Raw genomic sequence first — 17,786 nt, forward strand, 5'->3', positions numbered from 1 at the left:
GACAAGATCAGAGCTTGTTACTTCAATGCCCGTAGTTTACGGAATAAATTAAATGAGCTGCAAGCTCTTATTTATCTTGAAAACTACGCCATCATAGGCGTCACGGAAACGTGGATAAATTCATCAAGCAGGATTACTTAGCTGAGTACTCACTCCCTGGCTACACCATTTTTAGCTGCGAGAGAACTCACCGTGCGGGAGGCGGTGTTATGTTTTACGTAAGAAGTAATCTTCGTCCTCGTTTACTCCCAACCCCAACCATTGCTAATATAGATGTCACTTTCATCCAGTTAGAAAATAAATCTCGTGAAATAACATCAGGTCTCGTCTATCGTCCTCCAGCCCAGTCACCCGCTACAGACGAAAAACTTTATGACCTTATCGCGGACATTTGCTGCGTTAATAATTGCATAATTATGGGGGACTTTAATCTTCCAGTCACGAGGTGGGATGAACCACTGACGGCTCACGCAGGCCAGCACCTCTACGGGTGTATCCTTGAAAGCTCCCTCCACCAGCACGTCATGCATCCGACGAGAGATAACAATACCCTAGATATTGTTTTAACAACTGGTGAAGAGTCAGTAAAAGACCTAAAAATTGGACCAGAATTCCAGCGATCATCGTAGCTTACTTTTCACCATAAATTTTGACAAAGCTAAAGTAATCGAAAGTAAAGAAAAGTGCCAGACTATCGGCGTGCTAACTTTGAGAGACTTCGCATGCAGCTTGCATCCATAGACTGGAATGAACTGCTGGGAACACCAGACATTCTTGCATCCATAGACTGGAATGAACTGCTGGGAACACCAGACAAACAACGCATGGGATGTGTTTGCTAAAAAGTTAAATGAAACTACGTTTTTGTGTGTACCGCAACGAAACAGACGAAAGGTAAAAAACACCAAACCACCATAAATAAAACTACGTTTTTGTGTGTACCGCAACGAAACAGACGGAAGGTAAAAAACACCAAACCGAAATGGTGGAACAATGAAATTAGATGCTGCCTTCTGGCTAAGAAAAATGCGTACCACAAATACATACTAACACAAAATAATGATGATAAACTAGAGCACGACAGATTACATAGAAAAACTAAAAAGCTGATCAAATGCAGCAAAAAATCTGTCGAAGCTTAGATCGCGAACTCATGTAAAACGAACCCAAAAGAATTTTACAGTTATGTAAAAGTAAAAAGGGTCGTAACATCAACGATTGGTCCATTAATAACAGAAAATGGTAAACAAATAATAAGCGAAACAGACATGGCGAATACCCTGAACGAGTACTTTTCAACCGTCTTCACGACTGAGGATGTTCAGGGCAGTCTGCCGACCCCAACGCCTGTCACGAGGCACCATGCTGCCAGACTTCACCATCACAGAAAGTGAAATCCTCTGTCACAAAGAGCATGAACGTAAAAACAAAACACCCGGGCCAGACAAGATATCACCCAGGCTTCTTAAAGAAGCGAGAAATAAGCTCGTGAAACCGCTTACAATTTTATTCAATAAAACGTTACTAGCGGGTAAAGTTCCCCACGAATGGAAACTAGCAAATGTCACGCCAATCTTTAAAAAAGGAAATAAACTGGAAATAAATCTCTCCCAGCCAATTACAGGCCGATCAGTCTCACTTCAGTAGTGTGCAAGCTGATGGAAACAATAATTAGAGATAAAATTGTTATATATTTAGAAGAAAATAGAATCATAAAGGATTCGCAACACGGTTTCAGAACCAAGCGTTTCTGCTTAACAAACTTACTAGACTTCTTTTATGAAGTATTTAACTCGTATGACGAGACAAAAGCTGTTGATATTATCTACCTTGATTTCCAGAAAGCTTTCGACACTGTTCCCCATAAGAGACTCATCAGTAAAGTAAAAGCCCACGGCATTGCCGGAAACACCCTGAAATGGCTGAGAGACTGGCTCTCTGACAGAAAACAGCGTGTTGTGATTAATGGAAAAGAGTCTGAGTGGCATAAGGTAAATAGCGGCGTTCAAGGCTCTGTATTAGGATCAGTACTCTTCATAATGTACATAAATGATATTGATGAAAGGATAAACTGCAAAATAAGTAAATTTGCAGACGACACCAAAATAACAAGTAGAGTAACGTCTGTGTCACAATGGCAGGAACTACAGTGTGACCTAAATAAACTAACAAGCTGGGCAGAAAAATGGCAGATGAGATTCAATATAGAAAAGTGCAAAGTTCTACATATCGGAAGCAACAATGTTCAGGCGAGATATGTAATGAATAACATGCCACTGTCAAGTGCAGATAAAGAAAAAGATCTTGGGGTCGTTGTGTCAAACGACCTAAAGCCGAGTCAACACTGCACAGAAACAGTAAAGACGGCAAATAAATTAGTAGGGTTCATTGGAAGAACCTTTGAATTTAAATCAGAAAAGGTTATACTTGCCTTATATAACTCACTGGTGCGCCCTCATCTAGAATACCATGTACAGTTCTGGTCCCCATACTACAAAAAAGACATTGAAAAACTAGAAAAGATACAGCGCAGAGTCACAAAGATGATTCCAAGGCGCAATAAGCCGTATGAGGAACGACTGGAAGAACTAAACCTATTTAGTTTAACAAAGCGCAGGATAAGAGGAGACCTAATTGAAGTGTTCAAAATTTTCAAAGGATATAGTAACATTGATGCACATGAATATCTTACCAGTGATCATTCTAACCTAACAAGAAATAATGCATTCAAGATCAAACGTTTTAAATCCCACGAGGCAAAACATTTTTTCTTTAATCGTATAGTAAATATATGGAATAAACTCCCTGCCGAAATTGTGAACAGCAATGCTATTGAATCGTGAACAGCAATACTATTGAATCATTCAAAAATAAAATAGACAAATATTTAAAAGCAAATCCCCAACAAGCTCTCTTCTTGTCCGAATAATTACTAAATACACTAATAAACTCTTATTCTACACCAGTTTTAATATAACTTGTATTAACTTTCAGATAGGCGTATAGAGTTCACCGTAGGGTGAATAGTAGAACTTCCTTTCATCCTTTCCTATGAAAATTTCCTTGGCAGTTTTTCCATACTGCATGGGCAGTTTTTCCATACTGCATGGTACTTTTCCCAACTATTTCCATGCCAGCGCAAGCTGGAGGGAGTGGTGGGTGGGGAGGAGCCTTCTGCTATGCTGTCCTGTCTCTCTTCCCTGTAGCTAGTTAGAAGTAGTTACCAAACAGCCTTGCAAGGACCAAAAGGTCTGTTGCTGTTTGGCTTTCCTTTGTATTCCTTTGTATTCCTTCCCTTCCTCCTCCTCTTTCCCCTCCTCCTCCTCCTCCTCCTCCTCCTCCTCCTCCTCTTTCCCCTCCTCCTCCTCCTCCTCCTCTTTCCCCTCCTCCTCATATTCTATCTGCATTTGCAAAGCTTTCATTTTAACCTTTTCTATTTCTAAAAGGATATTAAGATCTTAGTCAGTCTTATCTCGAGTCCTTTACTATGGCTAGGTTCTTCTCCAAGATGAGTTAAAATGTGTCATGAGGTCATCTTTTCGTACGTCATGTTGGAATGGAATCTCGAAACCATTAGCAATGTATTTTTTAGTTGATCCTTGGTTATTTTGGAAGCTTTAAGTTCTTCTACAGAAAAATTAAGTTCCACTTGAGTAAGGCCTTGACATAAGATTCGAGAGGATTATTAACCGCAAAGACGGGATTTGCACCCTTGGACACGAGTTAACAATCTTTAAGAGAGCCTTTTCTTCACAGATAAAACTAGCCGTAGGTCAGTCAATGATGTATATACCTCGCTTACAACACACAGGAGTTGGCCTAAAGTACTTTTGAGTTTAGATTGGTCTAGTTACTTGCGAGGAAATTAAGAATTGGTTTGGAGCTTCAATGGCCCCAAACGAGTGAGCATGAGTCTCGGAGCAGTATGTGAGGAAATGGAACTACACTCCACGGAATAATCCCTACCTGAAACCGATACAACCATCGATGTGAATAAGCAGTTAGCCCTCTCTCTATTCATCAGGTCTATCGTGAAATATTTAAAAGGCAAGGTCACCGTGCACCCACCAGCAGATTCTCGTGAGATAAAAGAAGCGACGTAAATGAGTGAATAATATGGCTATGTATGTATGTCAGTGGGTATGTATGCCTGAAAACAAGCCTTAATGAGTTAGAGACGGTGATTACTTAACTAGCAGTTACGTTAACAAAAATGACATACAGTTCATAAGATACTATCCCGGACGGGCCCCCAATATATGTTACAAGCACGGGTTGAAGTTGGTTGACTAAGGGCGTGTTGTACCCTTTCTTCTAGCATAAGGTAGTGAAACGAGTATGAAATAAGACTGTATTACAATCATTATTAAACTAAATATCCATTACCTGAACTGGGTATAGCGCGTGCAACGTATCTAAGACACAGTGATCCCGCTTGGGTTCAAGTTAAGTATGTACAGTTAACATAATATATACAAGCTAATATGTAACGAAGGAAACCAAAGGTGACAAAACATATACAATTTAATAAGCAACAAAATTAATGTAACATGTACCAAATAATAATAATCAACAAAGGAAAACAAATGTATACCCAAAATACAACACAAATATAAGTAGCTCAGGCGTGTACGTAATGAAGTGAGAGTGTACGTGTGTGAGAGTATTCGTGTTTGTGTTCGACACGTCTCCTAACTCACGTCGATGTAACCGAAGCCAGACAGCAGGAGGGAGAATAGTTCCAACTGCGAGAAGCGAGTGAGACTGACGAGGTGTGGAGGTGGAAGTCAGTCGTCAGCTCGGTTAGCTCAATTGAGACGTGAGTCGAGACGTGTTTCCAAAGCTTCGGCTTTACCACACCGTCACAGTGTGGTCGAGATGGTACTCGAAGCCGATGGTTAGATAGAGAGATTAGTAGTTGGCGAAGCGGGTACGAGGGCTGTAATACTATTATTATTATTATTATTATTATTATTATTATTATTATTATTATTATTATTATTTATATATTCATTTTTTTTTTTTTTTATGTAGGAGGGACACTGGCCAAGGGCAACAAAAATCCAATAAATAAAAAAAGCCCACTGAAATGCCAGTCCCAGAAAAGAGTCCAAAGCGGTAGTCAAAAATTGAAGTGTCTTGAAACCTCCCTCTTGAAGGAATTCAAGTCTTAGGAAGGTGGAAATACAGAAGCAGGCAAGCAGTTCCAGAGTTTACCAGAGAAAGGGATCAATGACTGAAAATACTGATTAACTCTTGCATTAGAGAGATGGACAGAATAGGGGTGAGAGAAAGAAGAAAGTCTTGTGCAGCGAGGCCGCGGGAGGAGGGGAGGCATGCAGTTAGCAAGATCAGAAGAACAGTTAGCATGAAAACAGCGGTAGAAAACAGTTAGAGATGTAACATTGCGGCGATGGGAGAGAGGCTGAAGACAGTCAGTTAGAGGAGAGGAGTTGATGAGACGAAAAGCTTTTAATTCCACCCTGTCTAGAAGAGCGGTATGAGTGGAACCCCCTCAGGCATGTGAAACATACTCCATACATGGACGGATAAGGCCCTTGTACAGAGTTAGCAGCTGGGGGATGAGAAAAACTGGCGGAGACGTTTCAGAACACCTAACTTCATAGAAGCTGTTTTAGCTAGAGATGAGATGTGAAGTTTCCAGTTCAGATTATAAGTAAAGGACAGACAGAGGATGTTCAGTGTAGAAGAGGGGGACAGTTGAGTGTCATTGAAGAAGAGGGAATAGTTGTCTGAAAGGTTTTGTCGAGTTGATATATGGAGGAATTGAGTTTTTGAGGCATTGAACAATACCAAGTTTGCTCTGCCCCAATCAGAAATTTTAGAAAGATGAGTAGTCAGGCGTTCTGTGGCTTCCCTGCGTGAAATGTTTACTTCCTGAAGGGTTGGATGTCTATGAAAAGACGTGGAAAAGTGCAGGGTAGCATCATCAGCGTAGGAGTGGATAGGACAAGAAGTTTGGTTTAGAAGGTCATTGATGAATAATAAGAGTGGGTAACAGGACAGAACCCTGAGGAACACCACTGTTAATAGATTTAGGAGAGGAACAGTGACCGTCTACCACAGCAGCAATAGAATGGTCAGAAAGGAAACTTGAGATCAAAGTTATAGAGAAAAGAATAGAAGCCGTAGGAGGGTAGTTTGGAAAGCAAAGCTTTGTGCTAGACTCTATCAAAAGCTTTTGATGTGTCCAAGGCAACCGCAAAGTTTCAGCAAAATCTAAAAGAGGATGACAAAGACTCAGTAAGGAAACCAGAAGATCACCAACAGAGCGGCCTTGACGGAACCCATACTAGCGATCAGATAGAAGGTTGTGAAGTGATAGATGTTTAAGAATCTTCCTGTTGAAGATAGATTAAAAAACTTTAGGTAGGCAGGAAATTAAAGCAATAGGACGGTAGTTTGAGGGATTAGAACGGTCACCCTTCTTAGGAACAGGCTAAATGTAGGCAAACTTCCAGCAACAAGGAAATGTAGATGTTGACAGACAGAGCTGAAAGAGTTTGACTAGGCAAGGTCCAAGCACGGAGGCACAGTTTCGGAGAACAGTAGGAGGGACCCGATCAGGTCCATAAGCCTTCCGAGGTTTTAGGACAGCGAGGGCATGGAAAACATCATTATGAAGAATTTTAATAGGCACCATGAAGTAGTCAGAGGGTGGAGGAGAAGGAGGAACAAGCCCAGAATCGTCCAAGGTACAGTTTTTAGCAAAGGTTTGAGCGAAGAGTTCAACTTTAGAAATGGATGTGATAGCAGTGGTGCCATCTGGTTGAAATAAAGGAGGAAAATAAGAAGCAAAGTTATTGAAGATATTTTTGGCTAAATACCAGAAGTCACGAGGGGAGTTAGATCTTGAAAGATTTTGACACTTTCTGTTAATGAAGGAGTTTTTAGATAGTTGGAGAACAGACTTGGCATGGTTCCGGGCAGAAATATAAAGTGCATGAGATTCTGGTGATGGAAGAATTAAGTACCTCTTGTGGGCCACCTCTCTATCATGTATAGCACGAGAACAAGCTGTCTTAAACCAAGGTTTGGAAGGTTTAGGTCGAGAAAAATAGTGAGGAATGTACGCCTCCATGCCAGACACTATCACCTCTGTTATGTGTTCAGCACACAAAGACGGGTCTCTGACACGGAAGCAGTAGTCATTCCAAGGCAAATCAGCAAAATACCTCCTTAGGTCCCCCCAACTAGTAGAGGCAAAACGCCAGAGGCACCTTCGCTTAGGGGGGCATCCTGAGGAGGGATTGGAGCGATAGGACAAGATACAGATCTGAGATTGTGGTCGGAGGAGTCCAACGGAGAAGAGAGGGTGACAGCATAAGCAGGTCAGGAAAAGGTCAAGAATGTTGGGTGTATCTCCAAGACAGTCAGGAATACGAGTAGTTTGCTGCACCAATTGCTCTAGGTCATGGAGGATAGCAAAGTTGAAGGCTAGTTCACCAGGATGGTCAGTGAAGGGAGAGGAAAGCCAAAGCTGGTGGTGAACATTGAAGTCTCCAAGAATGGAGATCTCTGCAAAAGGGAAGAGAGTCAGAATGTGCTCCACTTTGGAAGTTAAGTAGTCAAAGAATTTCTTATAGTTAGAGGAGTTAGGTGAGAGATATACAGCACAGATAAATTTAGTTTGAGAGTGATTCTGTAGACGTAGCCAGATGGTGGAAAACTCAGAAGATTCAAGAGCGTGGGCACGAGAACAGGTTAAATCGTTGAGCACATAAACGCAACATCCAGCTTTGGATCGAAAATCAGGATAGAGAAAGTAGAAGGGAACAGTTACCTCAGACACCTGAGTTTCAGTGAGGAAAAGATGAGGTTTAGAAGAGGAGAGGTGGTGTTCTACAGATTGAAAATTAGATCTTAGACCGCGAATGTTGCAAAAGTTAATAAGAAAAAGTTGAGGGGGTGGCAAGACACTTAGGGTCGTCGTCAGAAGAGCAGTCCCCTCCCCAGATGAGGACTCTGTTATTATTATTGTTGTTGCTGTTGCTATAGGTAATACTGTTATTATTGTTATTGTTACATTATCATTATCTTATTATTATCTATTTATTATTATTATTATTATTACCTTATAATTACTGTCAAGACACTTCTATTGTTTTTTTTTCCTTACTATTGTTTTTTTTTTTTTTCCTTACCGGTGAGCTACTGCTGCTTTATAATTAAATTAATTGATCTTGTTATACATGAGAATTTGTTCGCATTCACGCCCTGTACTACTATACTGTATAATAAATAAACGTCCGTCAGAGAGCCTCGGTTTGACGGTCCGTGGCTAACGTATGTACCTACATACTATAATTATGTACACATTGAAATACTTTTACTGTTAGTAAAAAATGTGTCCTTACACACACACACACACACACACACATGTATATTTTGCTTCCCTCCAGGTGATCATACCCTCCCTATACTTTTTCTCAGTCAAGAAAAAATCTTTCCAATGGGACCTTAATTCCCTTTCTCATCACTTATTTCTCGGGAGCTTGACACAACAGGCACCAACACAAAAAAGGGCCCTGCAGTGCAGGACAGCGCCCTTTATGCCTCACTTATGAAAACCTGTTACCACAATTCCCTTTATATCTCTCTTTACGACTCCTGTCCCTCAACTCAGCATCCCAGTGGTGCAGCCATCTACATCCCATCCCGATCACTTGTCACTGCCTGAAGGCTGCTGCAAATTGCCTCTATACTTTCAATGTAACTTTTTTGTCATGAGACGGGGGCTTCGAGTTTGCCCCCACCAGTCACCGTCTTCACAGACTCCCTCACAGCTCTACAACTTGCCCAGCACCGCTGCCCCTGGACACACCACTCCTCATGCCTTCTATTTCAACTGGCTATAATTATACAACATGCACCTTCAGTAAGTCCTTTCCCACATCAACATTGTGGGAAACAATTGTTGACCGAGCGGCAAACGAGACTCCCTATCATTCCTTCTTCCACAGATCTCCCCCACAAACCAGCAGACTGACTTTTTGAGAAATCATCAGACTCACCTGTACTGGGACAGACACCTGACAGATGTACACCACAGGTGAACATGACACTACTGGTGGACCCACTCCACCTCTACGGACCTGAAAACAGTTCTTATGAAAGCCCAAGACGTTTCATAATACAGACCTAGCATGAACACGGTATGCAGCACTGGATGCCAATTATTAAATATGGAAACAACCATCTGTAGCTTTGATATCATTTATTATTAATAGAATGAAATCTTACACTTCTATGCATAAAAATGGTTAAGTAGATATGCTATGAACTGATGGTTCCTGCGACACAGGCTTCCCCCGTACGCTTTGCTCCTGGTCAGTCAATCTCCGGCCAAGAATGATCAGGTCAGAAGTTTCCTCAATGGATTTTATTCTTTCAAAATTACACTCGTGCTTATACAATGGTTTCCTCCGTAATAAACCTTGACATTCAGACCTGACCCGTGCTCCCCCTAGCCAGGCCCTGACCATCAGTGCTGGACCTGCTGGCCTTAATACTGTACTAGCTGATTTGTTGCGGCCTTCAGCACATCACACTGGCTCAACATACTCACAATACTGAACACAATGTACTGTGTAGTTTTATTCAATGTACAATTGCTTACAATTTTGATTTCACATTGGTAATTATTTAGTACTACTTAAAATTTAATTTTCATCACTTACTTTTTGTTACTTTTTACTTATACATGACTGTGGCTGTGGCAGGGAGGCGCGCGGGCCAGCAATAGGCTAGCGTGTTTCTCACACACAGTGAGGTGCAAACCTTCACACGACGTTAGCGAATTTTGATTTACTTTTGTGACTGTGTTCATACAACATTTTTAACAAAGTGCAACAAAGTGCTTAGCTCCACAGTTGTGATTCAGCTTACACAGACCACAATTTCCACAATTTTGAGACATTCTCGAAATGTTATGCAGCAACAAACGTGTAAACAGCTGAGGCAAAATATGTATTTCATTACCGCTTGAGTATAGAGCTTGGGGAGCCATCACAGCACAGGTCGACAGCCTTGGTTCATAAAATAATAATAATGATAGTATATACAAAAGATTTCTTCTTTACAACTTTTTTTTTCCCAAGCACTGATGACCTACCAGCGACCAGACTCCCCGCCAAGATACCAGGATATGTGTAGATACTTCAAGTTAAAATTTTCACAAACTGCTTCATAAAAATAGGCTGTCACACTTTGATTTCATGAGTTTCTGACTGATTTCAGTTTGATTGTTCACCTATCCTCTTATGAAACTACATGCAAGCGCTGTCCCTTCATTTTGTACATAGGCGATAATTGAATGAATGACATTAAATAAGATAAAAATTGTAAAAAAATGATCCTTGGGTGTGGCGTTGGGTGGTCGGGTTACCGAGGCATGGGAGGGCTGTGACGGGCCAGTCGCTGCCTATAACCACGCTTCCCAAGTCGTGTACGCGAGTCCACTGGAACCCTAAATTATGTAATGCAGCTACGGACTACCTGTACTCTAGGGAACTCTTACAAAACATGGAATTCCCTCCTTCTCTCTCTTTTAACATACAGTGTCTTAGCCAGTGTCCGGGATCAGTGAGATGCAACTAAACTGGACGAAGTTTCCTAAATCCCGTGGCTGCGGTCCCCTCTCCTCTCTATCTCTCTCCACCACAGAAGCAGCCGCACTGAATGGTTGCTGCCTGGCGCGAGCCCCTGAGAATGATTGAGGCATTTTAATGCAGTACAAATTGGAAAGCAACCTTAAGAGTGAAATGGTGGAGAGAACAACCAATAACTCAGCTCACACTTGTGGGCAACATCTTAGGAGTGCCTCAAACTAAAGTACAACAAAATACACTACCTGTCTTGTCCACAAAACGGTATATCACACAGCATTTTGTTCTTTGGTGATGAATGAATTATATAATACGCTAGGAGAACTAAGTAGAACATATCAGCGCATGGGATACGACTACCAAATTGGAGTGGGCCACATAGGCATGTATCAATAAGATTGCTGAAGGATTTGGAAACAGGAACTGTTGTTATGAATGTGGTGGCGCGGCACTCCCCAAGCAGGCATCGCGCCCCGGTGATGAAACAAAGGCCTACAAATGCAGGTGCCAGGGTGAATCACTTTTCTTCCGTGGCTATTCAATTCAGTGTGTAGGAGAGTAGTAGACATGATTCCTGCTAAGTTAAGACACAAGGAATCTATAAATTGAAATGATCACTTATGTGCATATAAAATCGACATTTTGAATGGAAAACAAGTAAAGTACACATAACTATTTGTTTGTCTTGTGAAACTCTTCGTCTTGTTTTCCCCACGGCTTGGGCGAGGGTCTGAGTGTATGGGTGTAGCCATGTGGGTGCAATGAACATGTACACTGCCTTGCTGTTTCAAACCATGTACATCATGCAAATGCTCTCCCTTATAAATATATAAAATTAAAATCACCATATTAATTTCATTATTAAAAACTACAGTATGCAGTCCAAGAACGAGATGCCCTCGCCCAGTTTTATGTGCAACCGGATCCTCCTGTACTTTGAATCTGAACTTCCTCAGTAAACATGCATTATTCCAGTGTTCGTCAGCAAGTCAATATCGTTATTTTTGTTCCACCGTCCCACAGATCAATACAGAGATATTTTAGCCAAAAACTCACCATGGATTGGTCATTAAGGAGGGGAAAAAAGGCATACACATTCCATACACTAGATATGTTTTCGATAATTCATTATACTTTGTGGACATCACGAATAATTTCTGCGCTACAGTATTTTTGATCCGTACCATTCTGAGGCTTCCTGCTGAGCAATACCTAATCCACTTAGAATCTTTCTGCCTATAATCATCAGAGGGTTGAGCATGCTGTGGCGTGGCTCACAACCCAACGCACAGGAAGAACCCAATGAAGATTACATTAGAGCCCGCACCACACCACACACTAAATGTCCTACAGCCACCACACAATTTTACTTCATTAATTCAAAATAATCAAAATGCACGTCACTACGTGAAGGTAGCTACAGCACCTCTCTGCCAGGACAAGACGGCAAGGGCCACATGCATTGCGGTAAAATATTCATGAAAATGTTTCTTAAAATAAGCGTGGCAAAAAAAAAATAAAAAATGGTATGGCAAAGGCTGAAGCTCATATATATTTTTGCTTACTGTCCTGTAGACCATTACTAAGTATTTTTCTTTTTTTTTATTCATGTCAGCTAATACTGGATTTTTTTTTTCTTTTTCACCAAACACAAATTTAATATGATGAGTATCATACAGTTACTGAAAATTTAAGCTTTGCTTAAGTTTGACGATCAGCCGAACTTCACACCTCCCTCAACATGAAGGTGCTGTGTCGGCCGCCAGGCAGCGCCAGCCTGTAGTCACTCTCTCCCACGGGAACTTGACGGGCCAGTTCCAATCGTAGCATGTCCACACCATCAGCATTATTTTGATCCTATGATATCACTGCCTGAAAGCCATCTCAGGGTTGTGCAAGTCCGTGACAATTACACAGTCAGCAATGAGCCTGCACTCATATACATACATATAAATAAGTTATAACATGGTAGCAAAATCTACATATTCTGGGTACATTTCATATATATATTCTCTTTTCCTAAGCAGGATGAGTGGCGCACTCCCAGGATGGGCCACTGTGCAATGACTCCTGAGCTGATGAACATGGCTATGTTAGTGAGATCAGTAATTTTAAAAATTATAAAATTTAGTTTGTCTCATAACACTGATTCTGAATACACGTAAATTAAAAGTAATAAATATTTATGCTGTAGCTTAATAGTACTAAACACCATTATTATGCATAAAAAATAACAATAGAAAACCAACAATCTACAGTAATGACAGCTTATGATATCTAACCTTTGCTTCTCAGGGAGGATTAACATAACAGAGCTCTCTGGCAACCCCAACGTCCCGGCCTCGTGTGGCGACAGCTGTGTTTGGTCCCGTGAGTTCCAACATGCAGGTGAGTTTGCACCTTCCGCCCCTCCTGCCTCGCTCACTACATTACCAGGAAGCGTATACTTTTTTAATATTTTTTTAAGGTATTCTCAATAAGGAAGTGAAATTTCCAGCAAACGAGTCCACAGAATCAGCATTGTCTCCTAAATGTTTAATTTCCGTACTGACAGGATCTTTTATAAAATATATTCACCTGAAAGTAGCTAATCACAGAAACAAATTATATTGTTGTACAATGTGGGGTGAGGCTTGCGGCGGGGATGGCGGCGGAGGGGGCAGGGAGGGGGCGGCGGCAGGGGGCAGTAACTCCATACGCCCCTCCCCCTGGCTCCCGACACACAAGCCAGGTGGGGTCAGATATCCCTCACTGTTTATTCTTAGATGGTTCATCTGCCAATTAGGTATCAGAAAACTAAACCATTGAGAACAGCCATGTTACCACTCGCATAGGGCGCCAGCGTCAGGGATGGCCGGCATGGTCATTGCAGTATGGCGCTTTGCTGTGGCCATCAGCAAAAAAATAACATTTTTGAGGAATATAACTGAGCTGCATATCAAGGACAATGAAAAAAAAAATTGTTTTCTGAATGAAAAAAAAAAATCCTTTGTAGAAAGACGGAGTAGTTTTTCTCAGTACTCTTAAACTTTGGCTAGCATAAAAAAGCTACTAAAGACAAACCATGCTACCTTCCATTATAATATGCATTAACATATAGATACACGCGAAACATTCCTTTACATTGTAAATTTTTTGTTTTTATATAAATCAATTAATTTGTTAGTCACAAAAAATTACGAGTGGTAATACGGCAGTCGAGTGATCTCAATATATATATATATATATATATATATATATATATATATATATATATATATATATATATATATATATATATATATATATATATATATATATATATCGCGTCTGTGTGTGTGTGTGTGTGTGTGTACAATATATATATATATATATATATATATATATATATATATATATATATATATATATATATATATATATATATATATATATATATATATATATATATATATATTATACACAGATCGAAGACTCCCTCCCCTGTGGCCCAAGGTGACACCAGCCAATAATGTACAGTGTCCGCGTGAAGCCTGAGTGAGGGCGGCGCTACACCATCTTGGAGTGCAGTCTACAGTTAGCAGGTGGTGGAGGCTGCCCGTACAATACCTGGATTTTGCCGCCCCCTGTGCGCTCGCCCAGTGCTGCTGCCAGGGTGATATCTAGAGAAAAATCAAACCTCTACGTTATAAAGATCTAGATATTAACAATGCAATCAATGATGGGCTGAAGTGACGGTATAGAGGCCGCCACAGAAGCCTGAGAGTACCGCCACTTGCCACGCCCTTCTGTACACGTGACTTACAGTATGTACTATGCAGTCATATGATGACCAGGCTAGGCAATATTATCTAAACTATGTTCAGTAACTGAAACCTAGTGTCTAGCAGAGACTAACAGGAAAATGTTAATTGAGTGAAAATATAATTTTGCTACAGTGATAATTACAACAAGCAAGTAGTTACATGATGCGTTATAACAGTTGCATTCTTCTACAAGCATAAGAACTCAGCGCCAACCTTTAACACTCCTGGCGGCGCCGCTCCTGCCAAACTTGCCGCAGCCACCTCCTGCCCAAAATAGGACTTCCTGGAGGTGGCGGCGGCAGTCAGCAGGAGCTGGCCGGGCGAGGGGCTGCGCCTGGGCCTCCTGTACAGTAATATCGAGCACGCTAAACGTTCCACTTCTCAATCTCAAAATTATATATATATATATATATATATATATATATATATATATATATATATATATATATATATATATATATATATATATATATATATATATATTATAAAACATACTTAAAAGCATTTTAATTTTCATGTACTGTGCAAATTAATCAAATTTATATTATTTAACAATTGCACTCATTATGCCAGACGCAACAACAGTTGAAGGGTGAGGGACACCCGGACGCCACCTCGCGCCACCACGGCCACGTTAGTGGTGCCGGCGGACACCTGTGGCTTGCCATGTACAGCGCCACGCCACTCTCAGACCTGTGCTGCTGCAAGTTGCCGCAGCTCAGTTCAAATCTGAGAGACGAATAACTATATAACATTATTTATTCTTATTTCTGTTTATTTATTTATCTATTTATCTATTCCTAGTTAAAAGTCTATCAATACAAATTAATAATAATAATAATAATAATAATAATAATAATAATAATAATAATAATAATAATAATAATAAGAGTAATAATAATAATACTGATAATAATAATAATAATGATAATAATGATAATAATAATAATAATAATAATAATAATAATAATAATAATAATAATATAATGATAATAATAATAATAGTAATTATAACAAAAACAACAATAATAATAATAATAATAATAATAATATAATAATATAATGATAATAATAATAATAATAATAGTAATTATAACAAAAACAACATAATAATAATAATAATAATAATAATAATAATAATAATAGCAGCAGCAGCAGCAACAACAACAACAACAACAACAACAACAACAACAACAACAACAACAATAAAAAATATAATAATAATAATAATAATAATAATAATAATAATAATAATAATAATAATAATAATAATAATAATGATAATAATAATAATAATAATAGTATTACTAATAATAATGACACTGCAAGGTTCTTGAATGCAATGACATTTATGGAGGCAACAACAAAAGACTGAGGGCGGCGTGGCGCTTCTGCCCCACCACAAATACAATGCCATCTGAACTACTCAAAGTACCACATGTTTAACAGTCTTAGGCCTCTAAATATGATTATGGACTTTTATAATGCACATGTTGCTCATTAAAATACTTCACTTACTTATAAATCCATTAGTGGCTGTTGCTGGTAGTGTTAGGTCCTCTATATATATTAAGAGACTGCAAGTGAAAACGTCAGAGCATAGGACAGGTTAAAAAGATGAAATTACAAGTAGGTAACAAAAGAAGAACAATGGCCAACAACTGCCAGAGCTTGTGCTTAGCTGCCCGCGCCTCCACAGCCCCGCACGGGACCGGCCAAGTGGTACAGGAGGAAACAATGAAAACATGAAAGCGTTAAAATACTCGACTTCTGGTTTGGTCCTTTATGAGAGAGGAAACAAATGTGCTAAAATCGTGTCAACAAACATGCAGGCAAACAGTGCTGTAAGAGTCTTGCATTCGAAGTATCATTGTCTTCTGAACACCAAAATAATGAAAATAATATATAATAGTTATACAAGTAACACTCAAGGATCACAGTACAAGGTCTGTCACGGGGCGTCTGGCTGACAAGGGACGCCATGGTAGTGTCTGGCTCCTCGGCCCGTCACACGCACCGTCACGCGTCAGTAAACTGGCTCTTAGTGTTCTTGTCTGGTCACACGAGCTATGAATCCCGTCTTGACTCATACGTCGGAGATTACTGGGTCACCTTGGGAGTGCTCTCTCTGCTGCTCCTTCCGCCGGGGCTACACGGTGCTGGGGATAAGCTCGGGGGAGTCCCGCCCCTGAGAGCTGCTCTCCCCAGTGCCAGTGCCTTCATTCTGTCCACTATCTGGTCCACGGAGGCCCACAATGGAGCCTGAAGAAGACCCCAGGAGAGGGCGAGTTGGGGAAGGGGGTGGAGATGGGGAGCGGTGGGTACGGGAGGTGGGCGGAGGCTGCTGGAGGGGAAGCTGGGAGGGGGCAGAGGTGGGCTGCGCCAGAGCCACCTGCGCCATGGTAGCAATAGGGAAGAGTGGCTGGAGGGGGGCAGTGGGGCCCCCGCCCACTCCCGACTGAGACAATAATGGGGCCTTGAGGGCCGTCTCTAAGCCTACGCCATTGGGATTCAAGGTAACAGATAGACCCATGCCCATGCCGACTGGAAGAGAGGGAGACAGAAAGGTGTTAGCGCTACACACACAGCCGCCGCGCCGCTGCCATGCCCACCCACTACAGCTACACCAGCACCACAACACACTAACTTCCACCAAGAGGATATAGAGTGTAGGTGTGAGTGTACTGCACCCACATGCCAACACTACACTAGAAGCAGCACTGCCCCACCCCTCACCCAGTGTACTAGAACTGTGCAACAGTGGACTTTGAACCGTGACGTGTTCACCTGAAACAAATATGCGCGCCTCAACATGCAGATCCCAGGAACGAAAGTACTGATGCCGCACCACGCAACGTGATGCAAGCACGCTGAAGGATACTCTAATTTGTGCAATTATACAGCCTGGCCCACGCTCCCTCGTCCTGACACCGACACGGCACACACCTCACACTCGGCCACCATCTGAAGGCTAACCTGGCGACGAAGCTCTCCTGTCTAGACTATTTACTTGTAACAATAAAGGAGTAACTTGCGTATAGTGGCCGGAGCAAGTTTTGGTCTCGTCTTGGCCGCCGGCAATAGCGATAGTCTTGTCATCGCCAGAATCTGCCTCGTCGACGATTTGTGCACATCGATAACAGATAAGATCGCTAGCGTGAACGAACCAAAGCTTGACAAAATAAGGTTGCCCTTCATTAACCTCTTAACATGTTATAACGAAGCAGGGATATCAAGGTGTCTTACATATTTAGGTTAACTGGCTCGCTGCATCATTCACACCTTCCTTCACTCGCTCCATGAACAAACGTGAAAGAAACCGGAGAATCACTCTGAGAAACTACGCGTTGTCCACGCATTATTACTTGCAATG

At 41.1% G+C, this 17,786-nt stretch overlaps 1 protein-coding gene across 3 annotated transcripts in view; it reads right to left on the minus strand.

The window, feature by feature from the left end:
- Positions 1-14,019: 14,019 nt before the first annotated feature.
- The window catches only part of LOC135116199 (potassium voltage-gated channel protein Shaw-like), a 28,112-nt gene continuing 24,345 nt past the window's right edge, over positions 14,020-17,786 (minus strand). The window contains exon 6 of one of the 3 annotated variants that reach the window (XM_064033536.1): positions 14,020-14,269. In XM_064033536.1, coding sequence (XP_063889606.1) covers positions 14,157-14,269 — 113 coding nt within the window. In that variant the 3' untranslated portion in view covers positions 14,020-14,156. Of the gene's footprint in view, positions 14,270-15,664; positions 16,958-17,786 lie in introns of those variants that run through there. The other 2 variants (XM_064033535.1, XR_010276204.1) reach the window with 2 other exon arrangements.

Source organism: Scylla paramamosain, chromosome 30 (assembly GCF_035594125.1).
Source record: "Scylla paramamosain isolate STU-SP2022 chromosome 30, ASM3559412v1, whole genome shotgun sequence".
Classification (NCBI taxonomy): domain Eukaryota; kingdom Metazoa; phylum Arthropoda; class Malacostraca; order Decapoda; family Portunidae; genus Scylla; species Scylla paramamosain.